Genomic DNA, 26,602 nt, shown 5'->3' on the forward strand with positions numbered 1-26,602 from the left:
TGGCATGATGAGTGGTTTTCCATGTTAGTCATGGTAGGGACTGCAACTCGGCAAATGTCATCGATACGCATGTGTCATCACTGATGAAGTGCTCTCCATTTAATTTTCTTTTCTTTCCTGCCTTTCTCTCTGTTCCCTCAGTCTACCTTCGCTCCATGCTGCTTTTCTGCTTTTAATCGATTTCCACGCTCTATCAGTAAACATGCTCTTTGTGTCACAGTAAGAGCATTCCTCGCTCTGAGGACTCTTTTTGAGACAGCAGATGCCCCGGTCAGAGTAGAATGTACCTTATTTACACTCAGATTTCTTCATGCTTTTTGTGAAATCAGAATGAAAAGGCCAGAAAATCAGCAGGGACGTTTCCTATTAGTTATCTACCAACCAACCAAACCATGAGAGAAATGTTTGCAACGGGAGAAAAAAAAAAAAAGGAGCATAATCAAGACTGTACTCCTCTTCAGGGATCTTTGCATGATTTGATATTATGATCGGCCCCTGCTTTTTAATTTGTCTCATGATGATCCCTGCTGAATGTATAGATGAGCAATCTCCTTCAATTACTCTGGCTGTGGACTTGTGCACAGAGCTGCCAGTGCTGAACCATTGTGTGCAGCGAGGATGTTGCCATCTTGAATAGAGACTTTTAAACCTGGGGAAGAATTGACTGACGCGCACATCACCTGTCCATCCACAATCAGGGCCAAAACAAAAGCAGCAACACAGAGAGGATAAAAAAAGACTCCTAGATTGCTGTCTCCATTGTCACCAAGAATGACAGTGAATTTATATTGTTGGAGTCAAAATCAAGGTCAAGAGAGAAAGCAGCTTTCTGTAAATAAACGAGGAGTTTACTGATGTTTCAAGAAGTACTGCAGTGCTTGGTTACTTTGGCAGATTATGGCGTTGAGAGGTAGGAAGGTTTGATCGAGGCATAGCAGTCAGCATCAGTTTGAGACTCTTGAGTTTTTCAGTGGAGAATTGGGGTGAGCTTGTGTCTGTGCGATCCCATCAACCCTGGGCTGAGCTCTTAATACGGCCCTGACGCCTTTCTGGCGCAGGGGCCACGCTGCCTCACATCTGGAGCCAATTACACTGGAGGGGCTGTGACAGAGGCCCCCCCCACCCCCCCCACCCCCACCATCCTCTACGCTCTGCTCCTCTTGTCCAAAGCAGCTCTGACCACTCTGTTGCATTCCTCCAGTTTTCACAACACCATGCTTTATTTTTGTCAGTCCCCCTTTCTTTTTTTTTTTATATATCCTCCACTCTAGCTGTTTTTTTTTCTTTCTTTTTTTCTTGCATCTAATCAGCTGATAAAGAAGAATATTCGATCATAATGGTTTCATGCAACACCAAATAATCCCACTGTCCCCTGTTTAGTTCTGGCTGAGGACTTCCTTTTGATGCCATCTGTACTCTATCTACTCATAAAGGCAAATAAAAAAAAAGAATGGCAAAAATGCTTTTTCCAAGAAGAAGAGCATAGCACACAAACTCATTTGGCGCTCTCACTTTATTGTGGTCTAATTTCTGCAGAGTAGTGACATCTTAAATCTTGTTTTGCTGGCAGTAAACACCATTTGTGAATAAAGCACATTTAGCACCAAATCAGCTTTTACAGATGTGATTTATGGAGTGCCTCTGCTTCCACACAGGAGCGCCGTGTGTGTGTGTGTGTGTGTGTGTGTGTGTGTGCGTGTGTGTGCGTGTGTGTGTGTGTTCAGCATGCATGTTTCTACACAGCCTTACCTAAGGAGAGGTTGGGGTCTTGTGACTGGACTCGAGGATGGGGGTTAAGTCCTGGTGCTCGGACCCGATGACTGATGGATGTAATTGAGTTTGTGCTGGTGCAGGAGGCGTGGTGGGGGTGTATATGGGCCCCGCAGGATTTCTCTCACCGAGGTCAAAAGAGCTAGGAACGGGCTTCACCATATCTGGGCCATACTCTCCGCAGTCCCTGCTCCCCTGTTTGGCACCAATGCTATGGTTCATTAGCTGCAGCTATAGGGTGTACCTGGGCACGGAGCCAGAGGATTGAGCTGTCCTGGGTTACACAGACATAAATTGGGGCTGTGACTGTGAAGCAAATGTGGAAACTCTACAGGTGGCTGAAATTAAGTTGTATATAGAGAATCAGTCTGCTTTGAAATATGGGGGCTTTTGGTAGCTGGCCTTGTGCTTGTGTGCAATAAAATATTGGCATCTTGAGGAGATACATCAGCAGTGTGTATTCATGCTCGTGTGTCCAAGGCATGCACGTGTCTGCATGTGTACATGGACACATGAAGCTCACAAGTTTGTGTGTTCTCAGTCTGGAGCTGGAGACGCCTCCCATGGGTGCATAAATTCCAGATTTGGCCGTGACAACTTACAGAGAGAAAGTTAGACTGGAATGAGGAGGAAGCGATGCAGGGCAAAGAGCCGCAGAGATGCAGGAAGGGAGCTGCTGCGAGAACAAAGAAACAAAACAAATCATCCTGGATTGTAAAAATGCCACTTTGGCTGTGGAGTTAAACAAGACAGACTGAAAGGTAAAATATATAGATTTTGAAAGTTTCTCCATCATAAGAGAGAGGTAAGCAGAGAAGAAGAGGGAGGGTGGAAGGTGAGGAGAAAAAAAGGCTGAATTTAGTGGTCTTACTCTGCCCTCTGTTGGACAATTCAACAAAATAACATCATGTGAAAGGAGCTTTACTGAAAAGAGGAACCCTCTTCTGACCTTTGTTATACTGCCGAGGCACAAAAATACCATTAAAATACTGTAAGGCATCAGTTAACAAATAATGCAGGCAGTGAGTGTGAACATATTCTAGCACGGTTTGCTCTCGTAGGTCAAAGTGATCTGCAGCATAAATTCCATGGACAAAATGTTTCATTTTAATTTATCAGCTCTGCCAGAAAGCCTTGCTGCTGATAGCAGAGAGTGTATTCACACTCCTGCACCCAGGCTTTATCACTACGACCCTCTCTGTTCAGTAAGGTCATGTCTGAGAGGTTGTTTACAAGACAGGCTGGATCTAAGAGATGTGCAGGATCTGGGACCCCGTCTCTTTATTTATGACAGCTGGAGCAGAGAGATGTGGAGCACTGACATTTGGCAGAGTGGGGTGAGAGGTCAAGTCCAACACCAATAAAGTGGAGACTTTGATCATGGCATTTATGGATGGAGCAAGCAGAGCACCCTCAGAGAGAAAGAACTGAGGAGAATGGCATTTAAAAAAATAATATATATATTCAAAAGAAGTGAGGGAAAAAGAAAAAAAAGAAAGGAATTAAGTTGTTGAGCTTTTACTTTCACTTGAGGATTTATTCTCCATTTGCAATTCCTCTGGCTAATTCGTTTAAATCTGCTGAATGTTTTTGAAAGGAATTCATTCAACGCTTGGTCTAGTAAAATAAGTCGTAATCTTCTAGAACCAAACCGTCAAAGATGTATGGTTACATTTACATCGACATAAATCAGACAAAAACAGTAAATATGAGCATTTTGCTTGCTCAGTTCACAAAAAAAAAAAATCCTAATTAATTTTCAAAATAATTGTCAATGAATTTTGTGACAATAGACTCGCTGATTACTTGACAAATTGGACCCATTAAAAACCAGCAAGGCCTGTTCCCAATTAGTGATTGGTTTGTCTGTCACAGGATTTTGCCAGATGAGACAAAATGCCAAATCCTTTGGGGCAATTTTTGTTGTATTCAGGCGTAAACTTTGTTGTTAGACTTATCGTGTAGTTTACTGTATCAGCCACCAGAGAGCGCTATTTTCTCACCCATGACAGGTGAGCCGCCACAACGCCTACAATGAACAGAGCAATGCATTATGGTTAGTGTAGTGCCATACTCCTCTCTCTAAACAACAACTGCAGATTTTGCTGCTAGGTTTTGTGCGCGCGCGCGTGCGTGTGCGCGAGTTAGTGTGTTTATCAAGTGTGTGTGTGTGTGTGTGTGTGTGTGTGTGTGTGTGTGCACGGCTGCGTGACAAGTTATGCGGAACTTGAGTCTCCTCCTCTGCATGTCATGTTGTGGTTTCCTATTTACTGAAACTTTTTGAAACAGGTTCAGAGCGAGAGTGTTCAGCATTTTGGGCGCTGACTGTAAGTGCGTGTACGGAGACAGAGGCGCGAGGTCAACGGGTACAGGAGTGAAAACCGGAGAGACTGTAAACTATGATTTTCTCACAGCACTGCTTTGGTCGGTGTTGATATGAAGTGGACGTCAATGCCTTTTTAGGCATTTTGTTTTTACTTTTTGGATTCTTGTGAATTATTATTATTATTATTTTTAATTTTTTTTTAAATTTTTTATTATTGTCGCGTAAATAAGCTCGGTTAAAATGAAGTTTAATGGATATCTGAAGGTCCGGATCGGCGAGGCGGTGGACCTCAAACCAACAAAGTTCTCCCTCCGCCACTCTGTCATCTTCAACAAAGCTCCTCCAGCTCTGGACCCCTACATGGTTGTGAAGGTGGACGACTACAAAATAGGACAGACTCACACCAAACAGAAAACCAACATGCCCACTTACAACGAGGAGTTCTGCCTCAACGTGAACAACGGGAAACAAATAGAGCTGGCCGTTTTCCACGACACTCCAATCGGATATGATGACTTTGTGGCCAACTGCACCATTCAGTTCGATAACCTCATCAAAACCTCCAACACAGGGGAGACGTTTGAGGGCTGGGTGAGTAAAAACTATCATGTCAATATGTTTCCAACCTTCATGCGTAAACATGGCCGGAATAACAATTCTGGCCGCCATGGGGCACAACTTTACTGCCGGGCGCAGGTTCATCCATCCCCACCTCATTACACATGACATGAGAATTGGGCTGAGCAATACCACAAAACCACTGATACTTATTATCATTAATGGGTGTGTATATCATGCAGGGTAAAGCAGTATGTCATGATTTATGAGGTGGATTATTATTGCATCACGTGCATTGAAATGGTACACTTAGACTTACAAGTGGGTTCAATACCAGAGTCCAAGCAACGTGGCTCAACTCGGAACCAAAGACACCCCAAATCGACCCAGACTTTGGCTACATCCACACTAATATGTTTTAATTTCAAAACGACATTTTATAAGTGCAATTGCTCCACTAAACACTATTTTGTAGGGGAGCCAACACTGCAACTAAAAATGTAGTTCCTATAAATAGGTTTAGATTAAAATAGTCAACATCAAAAAAAGTCAGAATTGGAAAAAGGTGTAGATTCCCTAAGGAGCAACACTCTCTTCCCTTCACAGCAGTATTGTAGTTTCTCCGAGACCGTTTCCACCTGTACTGTATTTTCATGAAACAAAACATGTCACGAAGCTCGGAGTGATGTTCACCAGACGTCTCCCTGCGAGTAGCTTTCTGTTGTTCTGCCTGTAAACACTATCTTGTCGGCACAGACACACTGAACATCCCTGCTGCTCAGTGAGAGGAGATCAAACCGGTGTCGGTGCGCAGGTTTTTCTGAAGCATGACACCGTCACATCTGCATGGTTCAGGCATGCACTGGACCGGAACGCTGGCTTGGAGGCGGTTGCTGTGATAAAGAGCAAACATGGTGTGAAACCAAGCATGCCACTGCTGTGAAGAGGTGTTAATTTTACTCGTGAACACTTGGTGCACAGGCTAACACGCTGCCCACGCCTGCAACGAGTTCAGCTTGCTGTATGTACCCTTATGACCTATTATGGTCCAATTATTATAACACAAGTTTCCAGATTTCCAGGTTGCTCACACTTGGTTGATTGAGATGTGAAGCAACTCGCAGTCTTTGTAAATGTTAACGTTTTGACAGTGTTCATGCACATTTGAACAAGTGAATGAAAAAAGTTGATCTTATTGCAGCTTTATGTAAAGTACCAGGTTTGTCTCACTCCAGACATAAACTGCCCCTTCAATCTGGAGTTTCCCTCCTGTGACTTACTTTCATCCCTCCAGGACTGTAAGCCACCGCAGGTGTTTACACATCCTCCAACCAGTATTGTTACTTGTCTGTCAGGTCACATTTGTTCAAAGTACAATTTGTCTGAATGTTATGTCTATGTCAAAAAGTACACAACAATTGAGTTGGCAGTAATCTAAGACCAATAAAATGAAACAGCAGTTTACAAACAAATGCCGCAATACCACAAATTATATTAGTACAGTTTTGTAGAAATGAATATGTAACTTAAACACCACAACTTACTAGTTGTCACTTTCTCTTGCCAAGTCTCTTATAACATTTCTTTTTTTAAATAAATACTTACACCACTTCATTGCAGTCACTCCCTGCAGATTCTATGAAGCAATAATTAGTAAACTAGTTCATTTTGTGCAGGCATGAGAAAGACTCCTCAATGTACTTCTGTGTACTTTTGAGCCGGCTGAGTGCCAGATCAATTGAAAAACCTAAGGCAACAAATATCATTCACGACGGCTTTGAACACATTTTCACAAGACCCCAGGCATTAAGGGGAAGTGGTATGAAAGTGCAGCTTGGCCTGCAGTTTTACAAGAAGCAATTGGTTAGTGAAGTTGGCTTTCTCACTTCAAGTTATTATCGGCTCGATCTGAACTGTGAAGAGGTTTTTGTGCTTTGTTGTGCAGAAGATGTGCTGGCCTGGTTTCTTTCATGAAGACGCAAGCCTCCACACGCCCACGCTGCTGTTTATCGCAGTGTTCCCACCACCTGATCACTGCTCAAGGGCTCTCTGCTATAAGACTCCCTCTCTGTTGCCTCTCATCCAGATGCCCTCTCTTACCTTTTTGTCAGTGTGTCCACCCCTCTCCGAGAAGTAAAACTCCTTCTGCTCCATTCACAAAACGTTGGATGTCTTTCCTGCTGCTGTTTAGTGGACTATAAAATAGAGCGATAGATAGATATATACTTTCAAAGAGGGAAATTTGTATGTTCCAGCAGCATATACAGGGCAAAAATATTGAATATAATAAAAAAATAAAAAATGCACATTCTATACAATAAAATGAAATAAATTAATATCAAATAAACTAAACTAAACAACAGTGCAATGAATTAAAACAAAACAGCAGTGCAAAGGTGTCATTGTTGTGTGATGGATGAGTTATTGTATAGTCTGATAGCGGTGGGCAGGAATGATCTCCTGTATCTGTCCTTGTGACAGCGGAGCTGGAGGAGTCTATTGGAGAAAGTGCTCCTCTGTCCCTGCAGCAGGTGGTGGTCAGGATTATCCAATATGGACAATAGTTTCCTCAGCGTCCTCCTCTCCACCACCTTTTCCAGGCTGTCCAGTTTGCAGCCGACGATGGAGCCGGCCTTCTGAACCAGTTTGTTAAGTCTGTTGGTGTCTCCGGCTCCAATGCTGCTCCCCCAGCAGACCATAGAGAAGTACAGTTCACCGGCCACAACATGCTTAAGCAACATAAGCACAACTTAAACAAAGTTTCTCAGGAAGTTACTCAACTACTGCTTTGAACCTTAAGTGTTTTATTCTCAGGGCTGACATCATCTCGGGTATGAGACATTCAACACATGACATTTAGACAGAAAGGCCATTTCCTTTGCCTCCCACATGCTAACACAACATAGAACATATGACATTTTTCAATTGCTACTCAATTATTTAGCAGCTATTTATTCTATATTAAGTTAACTCTCATCCATGTTGAATTATCTGTGGGTCTGTGTTAGTGGAGTGGTTACTCAGACTTACAAGTGATGAAACTGAAAGTGGGTTAAATGTGGCCCTTTATCATTTTCCACTAAGGTCTCGTATACTGCATGCTCGACTGGAAAAAGGGCCCCATCACCTGCCTGTGATTCTAAAAAAGAAAGACGGAAAGAAACGTCTTCCTCTATGATACAGCAATACATGTTCTGCTTTTCACCAACACCATCAAGCTTCCATTGCATACATCTATTTTAGATCAGTTCTGCTCCATCGTGAGTCCACATTTCTTCAGATCGGTCTCAAAGCAACGCTCACTAGACATAAAGAGTTATTGGTCACAGTATTAGTTCTTTTTTTTTAAATTATATAATTAGAAATGTAAAGTCAAGTCTTTTTAATCACAAATTCCTTTGCCGAGCTGCAGCGGAGGGATAGTAACTCAAAGATAGATTTAAACAACAACCAATCGCTCTCCAGCGACTCCCTCTCCAGTTGAGCTGTTTCAACAGATGAGAGAGAAATTTCAGAAATCTATTTATGCGCTGCAGCTTTGTAGTTCCTTGTCTAAAGTAAGAAAGTGTGTAAATAGCAAAGGTATGTCAAACTTGCTGTCTAGACAGTAGAAACAGGATATGAGCAGGTAACTGAAAACAAATGCAGAGATCTTTGAAATGAAGTGAAATGATCTCCTTGAAATGAGATTTTTACACTAAAGTGTGTTGACTGTGTTGTCACAGTTTACTTGACATCTTTTACTTTGTATTTAAGCATTTGATTGGCTGTCGAGATTTTCCAGGAAGGGGTGTATGGAAGATAAACAGGTCTTAGTTTAAACATACATTGACTTAAGTTTCCACTCAGCGGTTGCTGCAGGAAATGTCTTGCTCTGCCTGTCACTGTCCACCTTCAAAGATACCCTCTTCTGTATGCAGGTGATTATGTTTAAAAGAGAAGTCACAGCTGATTATTAGGTCACGGCAACCTCTGCAAACCAGCCCAACCTGCTGCACCTGGTTTCCCGTCTTTGCCACGGTGTCCAGATTCCTTCGACATTATGTACACTGAGGAATGCAAAAATACGTCGTCACATAGCTGCGTCCTCAGTGTAGCAAAGAAGGTCAAATGTCACACAGCATCATCACTGAAACTAAAGCACATTTTAATCAAACAACTCCAAGTTTCAAATATACTTTCAAAACCCTCAAATGCAACATATTTCTGATAACTTTTTAGGGGGAGTCACTTTTTGTTTAATATGCATTTTTCATATCTTTAATTTTGATTTGATTCAAATTTTTTCTAAGAATGAATTTTGGTTTTGGTTTTGTTATTTGAGTGAACACAAATAATTGTGCGTTGTGTTTTTGTGTCTGCAGATGGACTTGGAGCCGGACGGCAAAGTCTATGTTCTCATTACGCTCACTGGATCCTTCACTGATGGTATGACTGCTGCACTGGATTGAAATTCAGCCCAGTGTTCCTCCTCACACGCAAATATTGACTCGGCACCTCTCCTTCACACTCCTCAACAACAGCAGCTATTTACACCAACTCATACTCACTACCTTTTCTTTTTTTCGTCGGTGAAACTCAGCCGTCTGTTTCCCGTATACTATCCGCGAGTCATTAGAAATTCCTGTGTTGATGTAATAGCAGTGGCTTTGAAAATAGATGTGCATGCATGGATATGTAAATGTGGACTCTTGGCTGTCTCAATAGGCTGGTATGTGTCAGGTATGCTCCATGGAGCTAATCTGTTTCGAGGAAAAATTGTTTTTGCTTTATTCATGTCAGCACTGACGGGCTAACATACAGTACATAGAGGATCCTTTAACCAATGACATGAAGCCTTTTAATGTGACGAGCTGGACCCGTCCACACAGGTCTGTTTAAAGTGAAGTTTGGTTACCTTTACAATGACCTGCATGCTACGTTGTTCTAATCCGTTGCACTACTCTTATACACTTTGAAACAAAGACTCTCCCAATATTTCCTTTTCATATTTGATCCTGTCAGGTGCTCCCAACAGCCGCAGAACATACAGTGATAGAAATCGCAAGCTCATGCTGTTAGTAATAGAGCTGGGCAATGTGGGTGGAATCATTATCATGATATTAATAAAATATATTTTGACACTGATATACAGTGTATCATCATGTGGCAAATGTCTGCAACATTACATATATGATCAAATTCATGTTTAAATGAATATTCAAGTAAAACCAAATCCAAAAAGATTCCTTGGATTCATTCATTTGTAAAGTCTAACTTTGCTAAATGATAACACACTATGTTCATACTGTCACAATAATATAACTTCTGTAATGTCCAATGTTTGAAAGAAAAATCAACGCAACAAATAAAGCTGGAGTAGTTGTGCATATAATAAAGGTCTTGCAGTGACTATAAGCCCCCTCTTCATACCACCACAGCTGATGTTTGCAGGGGCTTGCTGTGGGCTCAGCAAGTTTCCGTAACACGTGTGGTTTTTATGTCCTATATAGCATCACACAACTCGAGAGCTGAAACATACAGTTACACCATGCATATGTGCACAAAGGGGAAACATCACACACAAACTTACACAATATTATCTCTCAAAACTTTTATTCTTTAGTCTGTTGTTCCACAAGTCTTCTTGTTTGTCCTGTATGATCGAGAGGAATTGATCAATTTAAAAGATACAAAACTTAATTTAACAAAGTTTTGGATCTTTCTGACATGCCACAGTTAAAGCTGGATGATACGGAAAAGATTGAGAAATTATATTATGTTACTTTATTTAGGGATGGAAAATCCTTTGTTAGGATTCTGTCAGACAAGAAATGTCGGGCCGCTGTATCTAAACATATTTTGGGTAGAATTGGAGCAGTACTGGCTCAATTAATGGTTTTAATTTAAATATGGCAACAATTTGTATCATCGGTTTGTTGGTGAATTCATTCATTCATTTGTCAAGCAAAACTGCCAAACGTGCATGTTCAAACTTCTCACATTCAACGATTTGCTGCTTTTGAATATTTTACATCATTTAAAATTGACTACTTTTGGTCTGTTGGTTGGACAAAACAAGCAATTTGAAGATGCCACGCGTTGTTCTGGGAAACTGTGACTGACATTTTTCACAATGTTCTGACCTTTTAGTGACGGAAAGATCACGGAGTATTAAAAGAAATAACAAAGACAAAATATAGGCCTTCATTTGGAGCTCTGTACCAACTCCTGTTGAAAATGTTTGTCTCTGGCTGCTAAATGCCCCAATTTTCTTCAGCAGCTAGTCACTAACTTTATCAGATGACCGCTTTGTGCTGAGCAAGTAGTGTACAATGGACATTTAGAGGGTATTTGTAGCGGAAAAGAGCTGCATGCTGTGGCCGAAAACAATGAAAACAAACCAGAACAGTAACGCTCAGGGTCGTAAAACTTAACCCAGAACTGAAATCTACACAGAGCTGGATTTTTGTCAGAATGAGTTATCCACTTCACATACAAGTCTAAAAAAGACTACCTATAGCCAGAAAAGGAAATCCCACAATATAATAAGTCAATTTGAATGTATTTTGAAACCTTTACTTTAAGGAGGTATTGGGTCAGTGTGTGGCGCTATGACTACTTGACAGGCACACATCGTCTCTATTGATTGATATTTTGCTCTCGTTACCAGATGATGCCATCATTAAAGGGAAAACCTACAAGCAGTTCACAAGGAAGCGGCAGGGGGCCGTGAAACGCAGGATCCACCAGGTTAATGGACACAAGTTCATGTCCACTTTCCTCCGTCAGCCCACCTTCTGTTTTCACTGCAAAGAGTTCATCTGGTGAGAAAGTGGAGAGTCAAGGACAAATCACTGGAGCCTGCATGCATCTGTGTGGACTGTAAACTGGATCTGAGTGTGTCTCTGTCTGTTGTTACAGGGGCGTTTTTGGAAAGCAGGGTTACCAGTGTCAAGGTGAGCACACCTTATTTTCTCTTTCTTGCCTTTCTCCACATGTTTTTCAACATACAGACAGGAGTAGTTGGACACTGAATGTCTCTTTTTCTCAGTGTGTACCTGTGTAGTTCACAAAAGATGCCACAAGCAGGTCGTGACTGTGTGTCCACGCATGAAGAAACCAGCAAAAGAGCAGGTAACAACAGTTTGATCACCTAATACACTTTCATCCACATCATAATAGTCCTCCTGTAACAGCATCGCTTTACTGTTACAGCAGCAGGATTTCTTGTCTTTACAGAAAACTTGATCAATAACGAAGTAATCAGTGTGTCCAAAGGTTTCTAGCACTCGCACCATATTTTATTTAAGCAGCTTTTTTTTTTTAGTAATACAGGATGTGGAAGAAATAGCTGCCCCCCTCCAACGCATTCACACACACACACACACACACACACACACACACACACACACACACACACACACACACACACACACACACACACACACACACACACACACACACCTCTCTAGCACCTGCAGTGATCAGAAGACTAGAGCTTCCTGTTTCTGTGTTTTGTCTGAGCTGGTCACTGAGCCAGAACACTGTACCACACTTTACTTTTCCACTCATGTCTGTCACACACTTTTATATTTCTATAATTGCACCCGTGCTTATTTTAGCAGTTGAACGTGACCGTTTTGCTCTTCGTTACTATATTTTGATGAACATCACAAGTTTCTCTTCCTTGGGAAACTCTGAACGAAGCAAATGTAGCAACGAACAGAAACAAAGCCGCTATGACTAAAATAGGAACCAACTCCATGGCAGTTTAAAGTTAGAATAATGACATGTATGTGTTCTCTGTGTGTCCTCTCTCAGCAGCCCGTAAATCAAGGCTTCAGCATCAACATCCCTCACAAGTTCAACATCCACAACTACAAGTCGCCCACCTTCTGTGACCACTGCGGCTCACTGCTGTGGGGAATAGTCAGACAGGGGCTGCACTGTAAAAGTAAGAGCCATGTCAGAAAAATGTGCCCCAAAATCAAGATCTGGAACTTGTCTGTTATTGAGTGTGGTTTTCACTTTTCAGTCTGCAAAATGAACGTTCACATTCGCTGCAAAGGCAACGTCGCTCCTAACTGTGGGGTGAACAGTGTGGAACTGGCCAACAAGCTTGCAGAGATGGGTTTGCAGGCTGGAGGACTTTCCATACGAAACCCAATGGTACAAATGCTTTGATTTCCAGAATGGGTCAAATGATTGTGAATTCTACATGAATGTGACTATAATCAGATAAACCCCCTTTTTTTTTCTTTTTTTTTTTTTTTTCCCACTGACAGGATAAAAGTTCAGACCAGAAGAGCTCACCCTCTGAAAGGAGGGAGAGCACAGGCTCCCAGTTGCAGGTCCCTCGGCTGGGAATTTCAGACTTCACATTCCTTCAAGTGCTTGGCAAGGGCAGCTTTGGCAAGGTGGGAATAACAAGAGGGGATAAAAGGAATTGCTCTGTGTAATGATGACCTAAGTGAAGAATAAGGAAGAGTGTAGAATACACTCTATTTGGCAGCTGCGTTCAAAAACATTGTGCGAATTTATCAACCAATATAACATTTTACTTGAAAGTAGTTCAAAATCACTTGAAAGTAGTTCAAAGTCACATGAAGACAAAAAAGTATAAAGGTGAGACTGGCATGAGGAAAAGCTGTGAATTGTCAAGAAGAAATTAAGTGGAACCCTTGAACTTTTCTGCATTCATGATCAGATTTTCATCCAAGTTACAAAAATGAACAAACATAACAGATTTTAACCAATAACACAGAAATCATTGCATTGTTGTTGTCCATATTGCATGCTTTATTCAAGCATTCACATTGTAGATTGGAAAAAGTATGCAAACCCCACTGGGTTAAGCACAATGGAGAACAGTCCTCATTACGAATGGTAAAAAACAATCCTAGGAATGAGACTTCTTTCCTGAAGTTTGCAACAAGCACCTTGACAGTCCGCATTGCTAATGGGACAATGTTTTATGGATGAATAAAACTAAGGTTGATTTTTTTTTTTTTTTGCAATTTGAACCCAAAGCACTACGCGATGGGTAAAAAAAAAAAAAAAGACGCTGTGTTCACCCCACCAGACAACACAACGATGTGTTCCAGAATTCCTCCTGCATGTTGGACAGCAGCATTGTGATTGTTATTGACTGTGTTCGATAAAAATTACAATTGAAGTAAATCACATGTTACGACCAATCAATGTTGTAAAATAAAGAATTCTTAAAGGTTTGCATCCTTTTTCCTGCTACTGTAACGGTGCTGTGGGCCTGTTGTATCTGCAGGTGATGCTGGCGAGGCTTAACGGCAGAGACCAGGTTTTTGCGGTCAAGGTGTTGAAGAAGGACATCATTTTGCAGGATGATGATGTTGATTGCACCATGACAGAGAAGCAGGTGCTGTCACTGGCTCGCTGCCACCCCTACCTCACACAGTTGTTCTGCTGCTTCCAGACACCGGTTAGTATACACATGCATACAGTGTTTCAGTTCAATGCATTTGAATGTAATTGTGTCCCTCTGCTGAATCACACCTACATCTTTCTTACAAGAACCATACATTTTTTCGTATATTAGCATTTTCATTCTTACGGCCTTGCTTTCCCATAAATGCATTCCATGATTGGTTAAAAATTTCCCAGAACAGTATTTCACTGCCCCCTAGTGGTGATCTGCCATGCCAATACTTGTGTTTTTGTTACGGGATTTTAAAAATGTAAAAAAGAAAAAAATCTTCAATGCTGGGACCACCTCAAAAACACAAATCCATCCAATGAACCCATGAATCTGCCACACATTCAATCTATGCTCTTATGTTTTGTGCTCACTATTGCTTTAGTCTTCCATGTTACATCTGTTGGTCAGAAGGTGGCAGCAGTTTACCAGTCTTATGCATGAGTGACCAGCTGGAAGAGAGTGAATGAAGCTGGGCTGTCAGAGCTGCTCTTTTCTGCTGAGACAGGACTCTTCTAATCTGCTTTAGCTGACTGAACCGCCACTGCCGTACTTAACCTCAGATCAAAATATAGTGGGACTGAGTGAAGTGTCACAATAACACAGTTCCCCTCAACAACCCACACACACACAATCACAGAATATTTCTGGTCCCACCAGCACACCTCATTTTGTGTTCTTGCATAGTTGAACTGTTGACTGCTCATTAAGTTCCTGTAGGTTGTAAGAAAACTGTAAATTAATATGACGAAACTTTGAAAGGGGCCGATCCAGGAAATGGAGTCGATGATTATTTGAATGTCCAAACAGAGACATTTCTCAACAAACAGTGCACCAAGTTCCTTCAACAAATCCTGATTTGTACGTCTGAACTCAAAAGTTAGTGTTCTAGATTTTTGTTGCTTTGTGAGACAGTAGAAATGTACGACGAGGAAACTGCTCCAGTGTGGAGTCTAGATTGGCTCCGTTGTCCTGCTGGACCACACACACAGAGAGTTGCCTACTCGGCCTGTGCAGCACAACCTTCTGAGATATTATGCATGTAACCGCTGGGAGAAAAAACAGACCTCTCTCAACCAAAGAAAAGTTAAATAGAGTCAGCTGTGCCTGAATGTCCTGATCACTTCAGGAGGCTTTATGGGCATATCTGTAAATCATGTCCTCTATTTTCCCCAGGCTCACATCTTCCAGATCACCTATTGACCACAGCCTGTAATGAGAAAGAAAGATTTATGAGTTTGATCACTATTTTCCTGAGTTTTTTTTGCGAGCTTTAAACTGTGGTTGGTTGCACAGGAATCCATCACACAGCCCTTTGAGATTTATGAGCGGCAGCCATGTAACATCCTTGAAGCAATCTCAGTATGTTCATGGTCACAAGTTCTTGGACTGCTTAATAACATGGGAACTCCCATGAGGCCTGTGGGGTTTGTGTGCACACGTGTAAATGTCATCTCCTACTTCATATGGCAGGACCGTCTCTTCTTCGTGATGGAGTTTGTGAATGGCGGTGATCTCATGTTCCACATCCAGAAGTCCAGGAAGTTTGAAGAGGCCAGAGCATGTTTCTACACAGCGGAGATCACCTCCGCTCTCATGTTCCTGCACAACAAAGGCATCATTTACAGGTTTGAACCTGACACACGTACTACAATCAAAGATCAGGTGCCACAGACAGTAGAACACAGGAAAAAAATATGAATTGATCAGATGAATCAGGAAAAAAAAATGTATACAGATTTTTTTTGTTTTCTTTTTATGGTGTTGCTCTTTTCTCAGCCTCAGATATTTTGAGTCTATCCTTTGAGACCCTTTTCAAATTGTCTTCTGGCAGAGCAGCTGGCTCCTTGCCAGTGATGATGATAGGGAAGAGGGGCATCATGTGAACTAACAGTAAAGTTATATTTAGTGGTCCGTGTCCCTCGTGCCAGCATGCACCACATAGCATGAGTGTCAGCTTAAAAGGCCACACACAGTTGGCAAGCTACAACTAAAATAACGATCTTGCACATCAGGCCAGTGTGAGCTCCCACTGCCCCAGTCGCTCTGTTGTGTCATATGCATGTCTTCTCATGACCTGACTAGTTATCTAAGCCTGGCTCTTTTAGCTTCAGGTAAGAGTCTTCCAAGCTGCTCAGTTGTGGCCAAACCAGGTCCATATTTACGGCTGCAGTCGTCCTCAAACAGAAGTCTTGTTATAAGGCTTTTTAGATGCCTGAAGGTTCAATTTCACAGTCTGAACCCACACTGGCTAACTTTAACAATTAATAGATTTAGTGAGGAGAGCCAATTAAGTGTGTGTGTGTGTGTGTGTGTGTGTGTGTGTGTGTGTGTGTGTGTGTGTGTGTGTGTGTGTGTGTGTGTGTGTGTGTGTGTGTGTGTGTGTGTGTGTGTGTGTGTATTGGGGGGGGTTAACACTGTATCATGTCATGTAATCCAGGACAATTACCCTGAAATAAACACTTTGTGAAGCTTATTTGAGTCTGAGCCAGAGAAGTGGGATGTTGTAATGTTGATTTTTTTTTGTTGTTGTTTTCTTATTCCCTACCACCAGCACAGAGAACAAGCCATGTGGAGGGAACAGAATATTACAAATATTTATATTATCCTAAATTGACGCATATGGATTTCTGAAGATTGAGATAGTTTATCAAGATGTGCGTTTAACCTCTAACCGCTGTAAAAACAAAAACAAAACAACACCTCATTCTGTGCGTCATACTTCCTCTTTGCTTCTTTGGAAATGTTCATATTTGTGCAACTCATATCTTTTCCCCAGTCAGTTGTTTCATGCATCAGTGATGCCAACGCTGCAGCAGCTTTGTTACTGTGAACACCACTTTGCCTGTGAGGAGGTTCAAAGTCTAAGTCAGACTTGTCTTTCAAGTGTGATGATGTTGGTGGATGAAGGAGTTCAGAGTTATTCGTTGGTAATTTGCATCATGCTCCTACATGCTGTAATCTGGGCGCTCTTTGGCTGGATGCTGTGTGAGCATCAGAGCTGCTCTCCTTTGGCCTGTTCATTATGCTGTGAGGGACGTGTACTATGAGGATATGAGTCAGTGTTACACAATCAGTTTAGGGTAGAAAAGAGAAAACCAGATTAATCCAACCAAACCAGTGCTTGGTCAGCAGTCAGACTGTATCCTTTTCAGCCTTTTTGTATTTCTGTTTGTTATCCTTTTTTTTTTTTTTTTTTTTTTATGAAAATCACTCGGGATCCTTTTTTTGTTGTTGATAAAAATAGGAAATAACAAAATCACTTGCTTTAAAGTTGTACAAAATTTGCCTAAAGACTGTAATGTAATGTAGCATCACAGGCTGTGTGTCTTCTGTCTAGCTTTAGGCCATCTCTGTGAAGTGACCTTGGTCTGAAATTGGGTCACCTGATCTCAGATTAGAGCTTAACTCCAGAGCTCACGTTCAGCAAGTTTAATCACTGTCAGATGACAGCGCACCAGCTGACATGAACAGAGAGCAAGAGGTGCTCCAGTGTTTGGTTATGGAGGCATTCACATGCACAGTCACCAATGGGAGAGATGCCTTTACTGATATTACAACACATTTGATCTTTTATTCCACTCATGTTATTAAGACTTACTGTCACCACTGTTTTGTCTGCATATTATTAATGAGTCCGAAATGCAAAACAATTTCTGCCAACATAGTCATTTATCAGAACAACTAAACCTCCAACACTCAATGTTATTATTGTCCATCTATTAACTTAAATAAGGAGTGAAATCTAGTAAGATAAAGTAACTCACGATTAATTTCTGCTGGCTCCATTAAGGGAGGGTTGATTATATTTAAAATTAAAAAAATTAAAATAAAAATTCCTTTTAAGTCAGTTCACAAACACACACAACATACCATCATCCACCTTTACATCTACTTAGGGAGCGATCCTCTTCCACGGCACGGGCCATTTTGCACTGCCATGTTTCTACAGCAGCCTAGAAGGGACGAACTAAAGACTGGCTCCAGAGGGCCTTCAGGGCCTTTTTTTGCGACTTTTGATTTTCCTACATGCTTGGAAGGGGCTATTCAGTTGTTTTCACTATATGCCACTAAATCCTATGCACTGCAAATGCGCCTCTTACTTTGCTTGCCTCCAGTACGGGTGGCCACATCCAGTTTGTTTTTCTTTAAAGACAATAAAAAGACAAATAGAAATAGAGCATTTTTTTTTTCAAATTTTATTCGTTCCTTTAAGCAGAATAAAAGTTGACATCAGAGCATTTTTTTCCTTCTTGCCAGCTGGAGGGGTCCTCTGAATGATGATGACTTCTGACTTTTCTTGGCTTCTTCTTCCTTTGTGGTCAGGGAGTTGTCCATTAGTGTCTCCCTCTGCTACCAAAGCCTCACTGACCTCAGAGGACTTTCTCTTTGTCCCCACCACAAATTTCTACTTTCATCAGAAATAATTAGAGATGACACTGACAGTGTGCTACTGGAGTCTGAGCACAAATGGACATTTTAGCAGCTGATGGTTTCAGTTGGAGTTTGGTTGCCGATTCTCGACTATTTTTCCACTTATACACACTTATACACAAAGCAAATATCTTATCTTTGGTTTTTTTTCTGTTTATCTTGCCTTTCAGGGATCTAAAATTGGACAATGTCCTTCTTGACAAAGATGGCCACTGTAAGCTGGCAGATTTTGGCATGTGCAAGGAGGCCATACTTGATGGCGCGACCACAACAACCTTCTGTGGGACGCCGGATTACATCGCCCCCGAGGTCAGTTTCTACCCTCAAACTAACACAACCGAAAAACACGCAGTTGGCACACAAAAATAACTATAACAATAATTTACAGATCCTTCACCACTATATTTCTAACACGGGAGGACATTTTCAAAAGTTTTGTTATGCTCTTTATATATTTCCTTTTTTCAATATAACCACCAAGGACTAAAATTCATCGTTTTCAGCTTCCAGCAGGTTCTCTGAGTTCATTCCCATCCTCCCTCCATCACACCACCTCACTAAAAACAAATATTGCGGTCACGTCCCTTCACAGACTGACTCACTGGAAGGCAGCACACCTGTGAGGTCAGCCTGTGAATGCCACTGTTGACTTGACAAACTCTGATCCCTCATCTGAATGCACATTCAGAGACATGCTTGGTTTTCATAATGAGGGATTAAGATGGTCTGATTCCTCATGTTCAAGAGATTTTTTTTTTCCAACCAAGACTGTGTCTGGATTTATGAAAGGCCTCTTTGCTGTCCTCAACAGTTACTCCTCAGTGCAGCCTCACTGGCAGCACACTAATCCAACACACCCACTCACTACACCTCATGGTTTAAAGTTTGCTGTTGGGACTCCGTAATGCTCTTTGAGTTGTAATAGTTAACTGTATTTGTATACTGTGACATGTTTCCACAGATCCTACAGGAGCTGCCGTATGGGCCCTCTGTTGATTGGTGGGCGCTCGGGGTGCTGCTGTATGAGATGCTGTCAGGACACGCCCCCTTCGAGGCTGAAAATGAAGATGACCTCTTTGAATCCATCCTCAATGAAGAGATTATTTATGCGTCTTGGCTCAGCACGGAGGCAGTTAATATACTCAAAGCTGTGAGTCTGCCTCTATTCATTTTATATTTACAGTTTGTCGTTCGTCAGCTATAAAAATTTAATGATATAATGAAGTTGGAAGAAAGCCAGGTCTGGCTGGCAACTATCTTTACTCCCCTCAGATCAAATCTGTTGGACTCTGCTCACATTACACAATTACAGGAAATGTCTGTTAAGCTTCTTCTTCTTTTTTTTTAACTGGACAAACGATAAAGGAAATCAATTTGTGAATAGATCTGTGACCAACATTGTGGAGGAATACAGATAAGGTGTAAACATTTACTAACGGACTAATCCCTTGTATTCCTGGATAGGATATCCCAATCCTGCAGCATGTTGTGTTAGGATATCGAAGGTTGAAGCGGCTCGGTTCTGAATTTCTGTGATCCGTGTGTTAATTGCTTTCATTCAGACTGACTGACATTGAGACTGCAGAGTGACTGGCAGACCTATACAGCTTACCAGCCAGCTGTTTGGCCTGGGTCTTTTACATAACTATATTAAGGCATGGTTCACAGCACACAGGCTATAAATACAACGGCCTCCTCCCTCCATTCCTGCTCTCTTTGCACACTGCTCTCCTCGTATCCCTGTTGTTATTCCTACATGCTTGAGGAAGCACCGAACCCGTGTCACAGGTTACGTATCGGTGTGAGTGGATTTGAATGCTGCTGCACTATTTTTACTGAAGGTTGATCCTCTGCAATCTCCTCCTTGTTCTTGTGACCAAGTTCATGAGCTCAGTTGTCAGGATGTTCAGGTTTTTTGGAGGATGTCTACAGAAATGTTGCCAGTTTGTTGAGAATAATTAATTTAATAATGAAAGATTGATTTATTAATGGTTTCAATAAATATGCTCTATAAACACTAGGGCGCTGATAATCAATTGAATGTATTAAAGAGGGCTGAAACAAACAATTATTTTCACTGTCAATTTTTAACGAATCAGTTCCACATGTGTCCATAAAACATGTCTCTATTTTGTCCAACCCACAGTTCAAAAGTAAAAAATTATAATTGTTGTAAAATAGCCACTTACATTTTAGAAGCTGAAACCAACATGTCTTTGATGTGTTATGCATGTGTTCAGTGGTGAATTGATTTTGTCAGCTTACCACTGTAATTGGCTAAAGATTTCAGCTGAAACACTGTTTCTTTTCTGCCAGTGTATTGGAAAATGGTTCTTATAATGCACTAATGCTGACATGGCAGGTCTGGTTGTGAGGATGGCACAGCTGACGTGTAGCCCTGGAAAGATGGCATCAGCTCCAGTGGAATATTTTTTTCTTAAATTTTGCGGTTTGTAGGCTCCTGAACTGATTGACCCCTACTAGTCTGTCTAATCCACAGATAATTTCACTTTAATTTCATTAAGTGTTTTTCTATTAATTGAAAAAAAAAATCTAAATTATGGTTACACATGCAAATTCTTTTTTTTAACGATCTTTGTCACTTATGGGGAAAATCAGGTCCTGTAATTCCAACACAGCTGCTTCCTCATTCGCTGTAAGCTTAGTTTTGCTGAGGGATGCAGTGTTGTTTAGAGCAAGTCTGGTGTATTTAATAGTGTTTGGAGCTGCTATGACAAGACATATTAATCTTTCCAATGACTTCAGGTTAGTCTGACAACTGTCACTATGGAGAAACGGCCTTTTAAGTTTGTTGTGGTCTGAATGTCCACGCTGACCCTGAGGAGACTCTGCAACCAAGACAGAGTTTTCCAAAACACATTTGTGTTGTTTTTCCAATTTCCTCCCAGAGGCAAGTTCAAGTTTTTGATTTTTAGTTTTTGTCGTTGTTGTTGTTGTTGTTGTTTTGGGCCGCTCTTTGAGGCATCAAACACCCAACCAAGAATCCAGTGTCAGAAACACTGTAGGAGTTCAGCACTATTGTTAGGACACCTCAGTTTACTGGAAAAAACGCAGGAGGTGGCAGACACCAACAAGGATGTGGGCTTTGTTATTTGAGTTGGGAGGTGGGGATTGACTGGATGAGCTCCTGGCTCAAGTCCAGTTTGGCATTCCACCAAAAATATCAAGTCTGATCTGGTTGAATAAAATGCATCATATTTCCTGACTTTGTACTGATCATAAATAAATAATCAGCTGAAATCCACTCTCTCCAACAGTCCACTTAAATTGTGCCTTTCATGTCATTAATTCAAAATTAATTCTTCTTTCTTTTTGTATTTGTTATTTCAGTGTTTGTGAATTCATCCATCTTTTGCCTCCCACAGTTCTTAACCAAAAACCCAGCGCGACGTCTGGGCTGCGTGGCCTCAGAGGGCGGAGAGAGCGCTGTGACCAGCCACGCCTTCTTCACTGCCATCGATTGGGAGAAACTGAATCGTAGAGAAATAGAGCCCCCCTTCAAGCCCAGGATTGTAAGTCACATGGATGACATTTTTAATGGCACGAGAGTGTGTATAAATGATAATGAAGGTACTTGCCAGACATTATGAAGTGTTTGACTTTGTCTGACCTTGTGGCTGTGACTGGGCTTTTTTGCTAAAATGTTGTTGAATAGTTCTTTATTCTTCTTATTTATTATACATTTTTTTCTTTATTAGAAAACACCAGAGGATGTCAATAACTTTGACCCGGATTTTACTCAAGAAGAGCCCACCCTCACACCTATTGACGACCCTGTCATCCTGTCCATCCACCAGGAGGAGTTTCAGAACTTTTCCTTCACTTCACCAGAACTGCTGGAGAGCTAAGAGTCTCCTCCCAGCTCCGTTGTCCCACTCTGTCACAGGGCTATGCACAGTGTGACGCTGCCAGATTCCCTACAGATATGAATGTGCAAATTTGCTATCGAGTCAGCCAAACACAAGCATGACAAGGAGTGTCGTGGCTGCAGCTGAACTCTCAGGCACTCGTGTAAGTTGAGAGAAAGTGGCGTGTGACCAGGTTTTGAATAACATTTAGTTCTGATCGTGATATGGCTTCATTGACACATTCATGGATGTGTCTATATGGACAGGACGTATTTGATATGTTGCTTTGTTGTAATGAGTTTTTTTCCGTGTACTTTCAATGAAAAAGCCTTTTTGGAGAAAAATGGCATGGTTTGTGTTTTTAATTTTTTGCTCCTGCTCTGCCGAGAGAGAGAGTGGCAGAATGAAGAGTCAGTTTTAACTGAGCCTGCTAAAGATTCCCAGAAAAGTCTAAGTGCCAGTTAAATCCTGGAAGAAGTGTGAGCAGTTTAAATAGTTTCTCAATGATGTGACTCTATTCTGGAAAAATACAAATACACACAAACCCACACACTCTAGCTAAATGAGAGTAGAGTCCATCTACTTTCAAGATAAAAGAGTGCAACTTAAATGCAGCTTGAAAAAAAATCAGTACACCTAATGCAAATTTAAAAAAAAAATTAATTAGGGTAAAGGTTAACATTTTTATGTTTTGTTGTTGTTTTTCAGCGAGGATTTGTCTGAGTTACTGGATTTAGTTTTAGATGATATGTCATATGTATTATTTCTTTATGGGTCACACCCTATAACACACTTGGCATTCATCTCAATGACTCCTTGTAAACTGATCAGCCAGGCATTTTGAGGATGATGCAACATTTCATCTGACGTAAAAACAATGCGTTGAGTCATGCTTGCTGTGAAAATCCCAAAGTTTGTAGATTTCATCACACAGTTACCTGAAGTGAAGAGCAATGCTTGTATGGTGTTTGGCAATCACCACAATTAAATGAGCATTGGTGTTTTTTAGATTGCTCAACAGTAATCACTCGGTCTTATTCTCTCTTCTTAGCCACTCTCTCTTTCTCTCAACAATCAGCCTTTAAATCCCTGAGCAGATTGCCATGGTAACAGGAACTCACAAGGGGGTATTTTCAAACATCCAAATAACAGAAAGTTAATGAATATGTATTCACTCTTTTTGCAAGAACATAAAACTGAAACGACAAGAAGGTAGACAGAGAGAGGACTTTCACACGGGCTGATTATGTAGCGTGGGTCGTTAGTTTTGCATTTTATCATTGCGAACCAGAAGAGAATAAACAGGAAACCACCCCACGTCATTATGTCACCTTTGACAGACATAGAAAAACATAAGAGCAAAAGAATTGTGCTTTTTTTTTGTTTTAACTCTGAGAAGCATGAGCAATATAAACTGAAACTATAAACAACAAATGAAACAAAACAAAGAAAGAAACTTACAATGGGACGAATCTCTTGTGGCTGAACCTGTGAAGATCAAACCTGACCTTTCAGGAGAGACTCTTCCTGCTAGTGTGAAGGAGGAAGTCATCAAGCTCCACATCAGTTTATCTCTTCAGCTCTGTGTCCTGTGGAGGAGTCGGCCTCTAAATACTGTAAAGTGGCAGCTTAAGGTACAAAAACACCTCGACATTCTCAACTTGAATTGCCATCACAAATTATAGAGCATTTCTGCCCATGCAAAGTTATGTTTACATACAAAAAACAGGACTGAGCTTGTGGTGTGTGCCAATAGTGCCATTAATCTCTTCCCCTCTTTGCCTCACTTTAAACTGAATTTCAAGTCAATATTTAGGAGTACATTTATCTCAGGGGCATAACAGCTGATGACTAATCTACTTTAAGCTTTCCCTGACAACAATGGTCCGTGAGGTATACAAAGATTGAGTTTTTGCTTGCCCACTGATGTGCCCCTGTTTGGCTGGTAAAGTCTGAATGAAAGGGGAGATTTAGGAGCCTTGTCTGAAACTTTCATTACTGAGAGCTCCTGATGGCTGCGAGCAGTGTCTCCGCACTGCTAGATCAAATCAGTGTTTGACCCTGCTGTCCGGCCTGTTTGATTGATAGCCCCCAAAAGCAGCAACAGATAATGAAAAGGACTCCACACAGACATCACCTAAGTACTGCCCTGCAGAAATCTATATCGATCTATATTTTTGCTTGCAGTGATTAAGACATCGACTCAGTGTGCAGATTCTAATCAAACTGTCCATGATTACAATGGCAGTGCAATCTTTCTTATGCATTGCGATATTTCCTTTCAAAGCTGTCCTAATGATGTTTTAACACAGCACAATGCCTTCAATGTGTTTTCATGGAAATTTCAGATGTAAGAACAGGTTGCGCCACAATACGAACGAGCAGGTGTTCACCTTTTATACACACTACACCAATGTTATAAAATGCTAATCTCGTTAGGTAACTGGCAGGGTCTGGGATGCAACATGTGGCAGCACCGTGTGCAAAAATATGGTGTGGCGAGCAGTGAATTTCCAGACATCATAAAGTTAATCAGAATGACTAAATAAATAAACATTATATGATTCAGCCAATCAATTTTTACAGTATCCTACCAATCACTGTTGACACCGGTGTTTAACATGGGCACAATCATTCACCCATTACGTAATCCCTGCTTTATCCTGTACAGGGTCACCTGGAGGGGCCCGGGGCCTATCCCAGCTGACTTACACCCTGGGCAGGTTGCCAGTCCATCACAAGGCCCATCATTAACAAGACGGGCAATAAAAAAACAACCTGTCAGCTCAGTTACTGTTGTTGAAGCACAGCTAGTATACAGTATGTGTAAAATCTAGATCAGTTCTTTGCAGTAGAGTGTGCTGTGGTGCTCTCTGATTTCCTTTGCTCTTTCTGGTTTATAGTCCTAATAGTAATAGCTATTTTTTTTATACTCGGTTATTATTACTTCAGGATTTAAGAGGCTCAAAGCTGATCAACTTTTTGCCTCAAGTCAGTTTCAGTAATGTCATCGTTTCGGACTGTGAAGTAATTTAAGTGAGACGTGTCTCCCCGAAAACAAATAAATGTAAAACCTCAAGTACGAGTTCAACTCTGTCACACAGTGAGCAGTTGTTGTCACCCACCCAACAGCTCCGGGAAATGACAGTCAAGCCTTTTCTTGATTGTTCTGACCAGATGTGACAGCGTGTGCTCAGTAAGTATCATAATGAAGTATAGCAAAGAGGAAATCTATTTGGGAGTTCATTTTCATGTGATTTGGAAGGTTAAAGGAAAAAATAATAGTTTTTTTCCCTCAAACTAAGGGCTGAATCACAGAATCATAGAGGACATGAATAACTGCACATACAAATCCTCAGTGGTGAGGAAGAGAGGAGGGGCCTAACTGGACACAGTGCTTCAAACCAGAGTAGGAAAGTTACCAAAACTATTTTCAAGCCAGTGGATTCTGGATCTGAAATCCCCGCGTGCACGCTTTCTGCACTGAGCATGAGGAATTATTCAAATATGTAGAGCTCGCCTACTTTCTGATAATTATATTCTAACAACTAGCTCATTAACTCCCCCTGCTTTGCATGTAATAACACTGTATACATATTTTGTAATTGTTTTTTAACACATGGGTATGAACCGACAGTAATTTTTAACAATGACAAATTCCATGAAGATTGATTTAATATTATTACATGTGTTTTACGAAATTATCATTCATTCATCTACTCTAAGAATCTATAGCTACTAAATTTACACATTTTCTTTCTATAATGCAAAAGGTTCTCACACAATAATACAATATAAATTTTGTATAGGATGCAGTGGGAGGGTTTTATTTGTTACTATTTGACGCTGGAGGGAAAGCAGAGACATCATGCACGCATGTCATGTAAAAGAAAGTTTGGATTTGTTATTTGAGGAGGACTAATTTGCACCCAAGGTAATAGGAAGACACGGGACAGTGTTTATCCCTGTTCAAAGTCTTAATCATCAAAGCACCCCGGAGCTCTTGCAAACCTCCATACTTGTCTGTGTTATGCAGAACAGAGTGCACAGGGAGGGAAATGACTTGTGTACAGATATAACAGCAGCCGGTGTGTTTTTGAAAGTGTAACTTCAGTCGAAAATGACATCAATTTTTCATTTTGTAAACGAAAACCTTCAGGTTTCCTTTCGCGCGTGCTCAGTGGAAAAAAAAAAAAGAAAAAAAAAAAAAGA

The 26,602-nt window shown here is 41.1% G+C and overlaps 1 protein-coding gene across 2 annotated transcripts; it reads left to right on the forward strand.

Annotated features, from left to right (window-relative positions):
• The first annotated feature begins 4,031 nt into the window (after positions 1-4,031).
• prkcha (protein kinase C, eta, a) lies at positions 4,032-23,526 on the forward strand. Of its 2 annotated transcripts, none has more exons than XM_069714947.1 (14): positions 4,032-4,687; positions 9,019-9,082; positions 11,307-11,460; positions 11,558-11,592; positions 11,688-11,770; positions 12,461-12,590; positions 12,672-12,805; positions 12,922-13,053; positions 13,920-14,093; positions 15,561-15,715; positions 18,692-18,830; positions 19,483-19,671; positions 21,908-22,054; positions 22,241-23,526. In XM_069714947.1, exons 1-14 carry the CDS (start codon positions 4,337-4,339, stop codon positions 22,388-22,390), a joined length of 2,037 nt encoding a protein of 678 aa, XP_069571048.1. In that variant the 5' UTR covers positions 4,032-4,336; the 3' UTR covers positions 22,391-23,526. The 2 variants fall into 2 exon arrangements, with proteins under 2 accessions (XP_069571048.1, XP_069571047.1); XM_069714946.1 differs by having other exon boundaries at positions 12,458-12,590; positions 22,241-23,525.
• The last annotated feature ends 3,076 nt before the right edge of the window (positions 23,527-26,602 follow it).

Source organism: Brachyistius frenatus, unplaced genomic scaffold, assembly GCF_029030835.1.
Source record: "Brachyistius frenatus isolate BFR_SWC_R1_liver_20210118 unplaced genomic scaffold, ASM2903083v1 Contig_136, whole genome shotgun sequence".
Taxonomy (NCBI): Eukaryota; Metazoa; Chordata; class Actinopteri; family Embiotocidae; genus Brachyistius; species Brachyistius frenatus.

Excerpts from the sequence above, each read along its gene's own strand:
- prkcha (XM_069714946.1), top strand. The coding sequence starts at position 4,337 with ATGAAGTTTAATGGATATCTGAAGGTCCGGATCGGCGAGGCGGTGGAC. Across the intron at positions 12,806-12,921 it reads TTTCCATACGAAACCCAATG|GATAAAAGTTCAGACCAGAA; the intron begins GTACAAATGCTT and ends TCCCACTGACAG. Across the intron at positions 22,055-22,240 it reads CCCCCTTCAAGCCCAGGATT|AAAACACCAGAGGATGTCAA; the intron begins GTAAGTCACATG and ends TTTCTTTATTAG.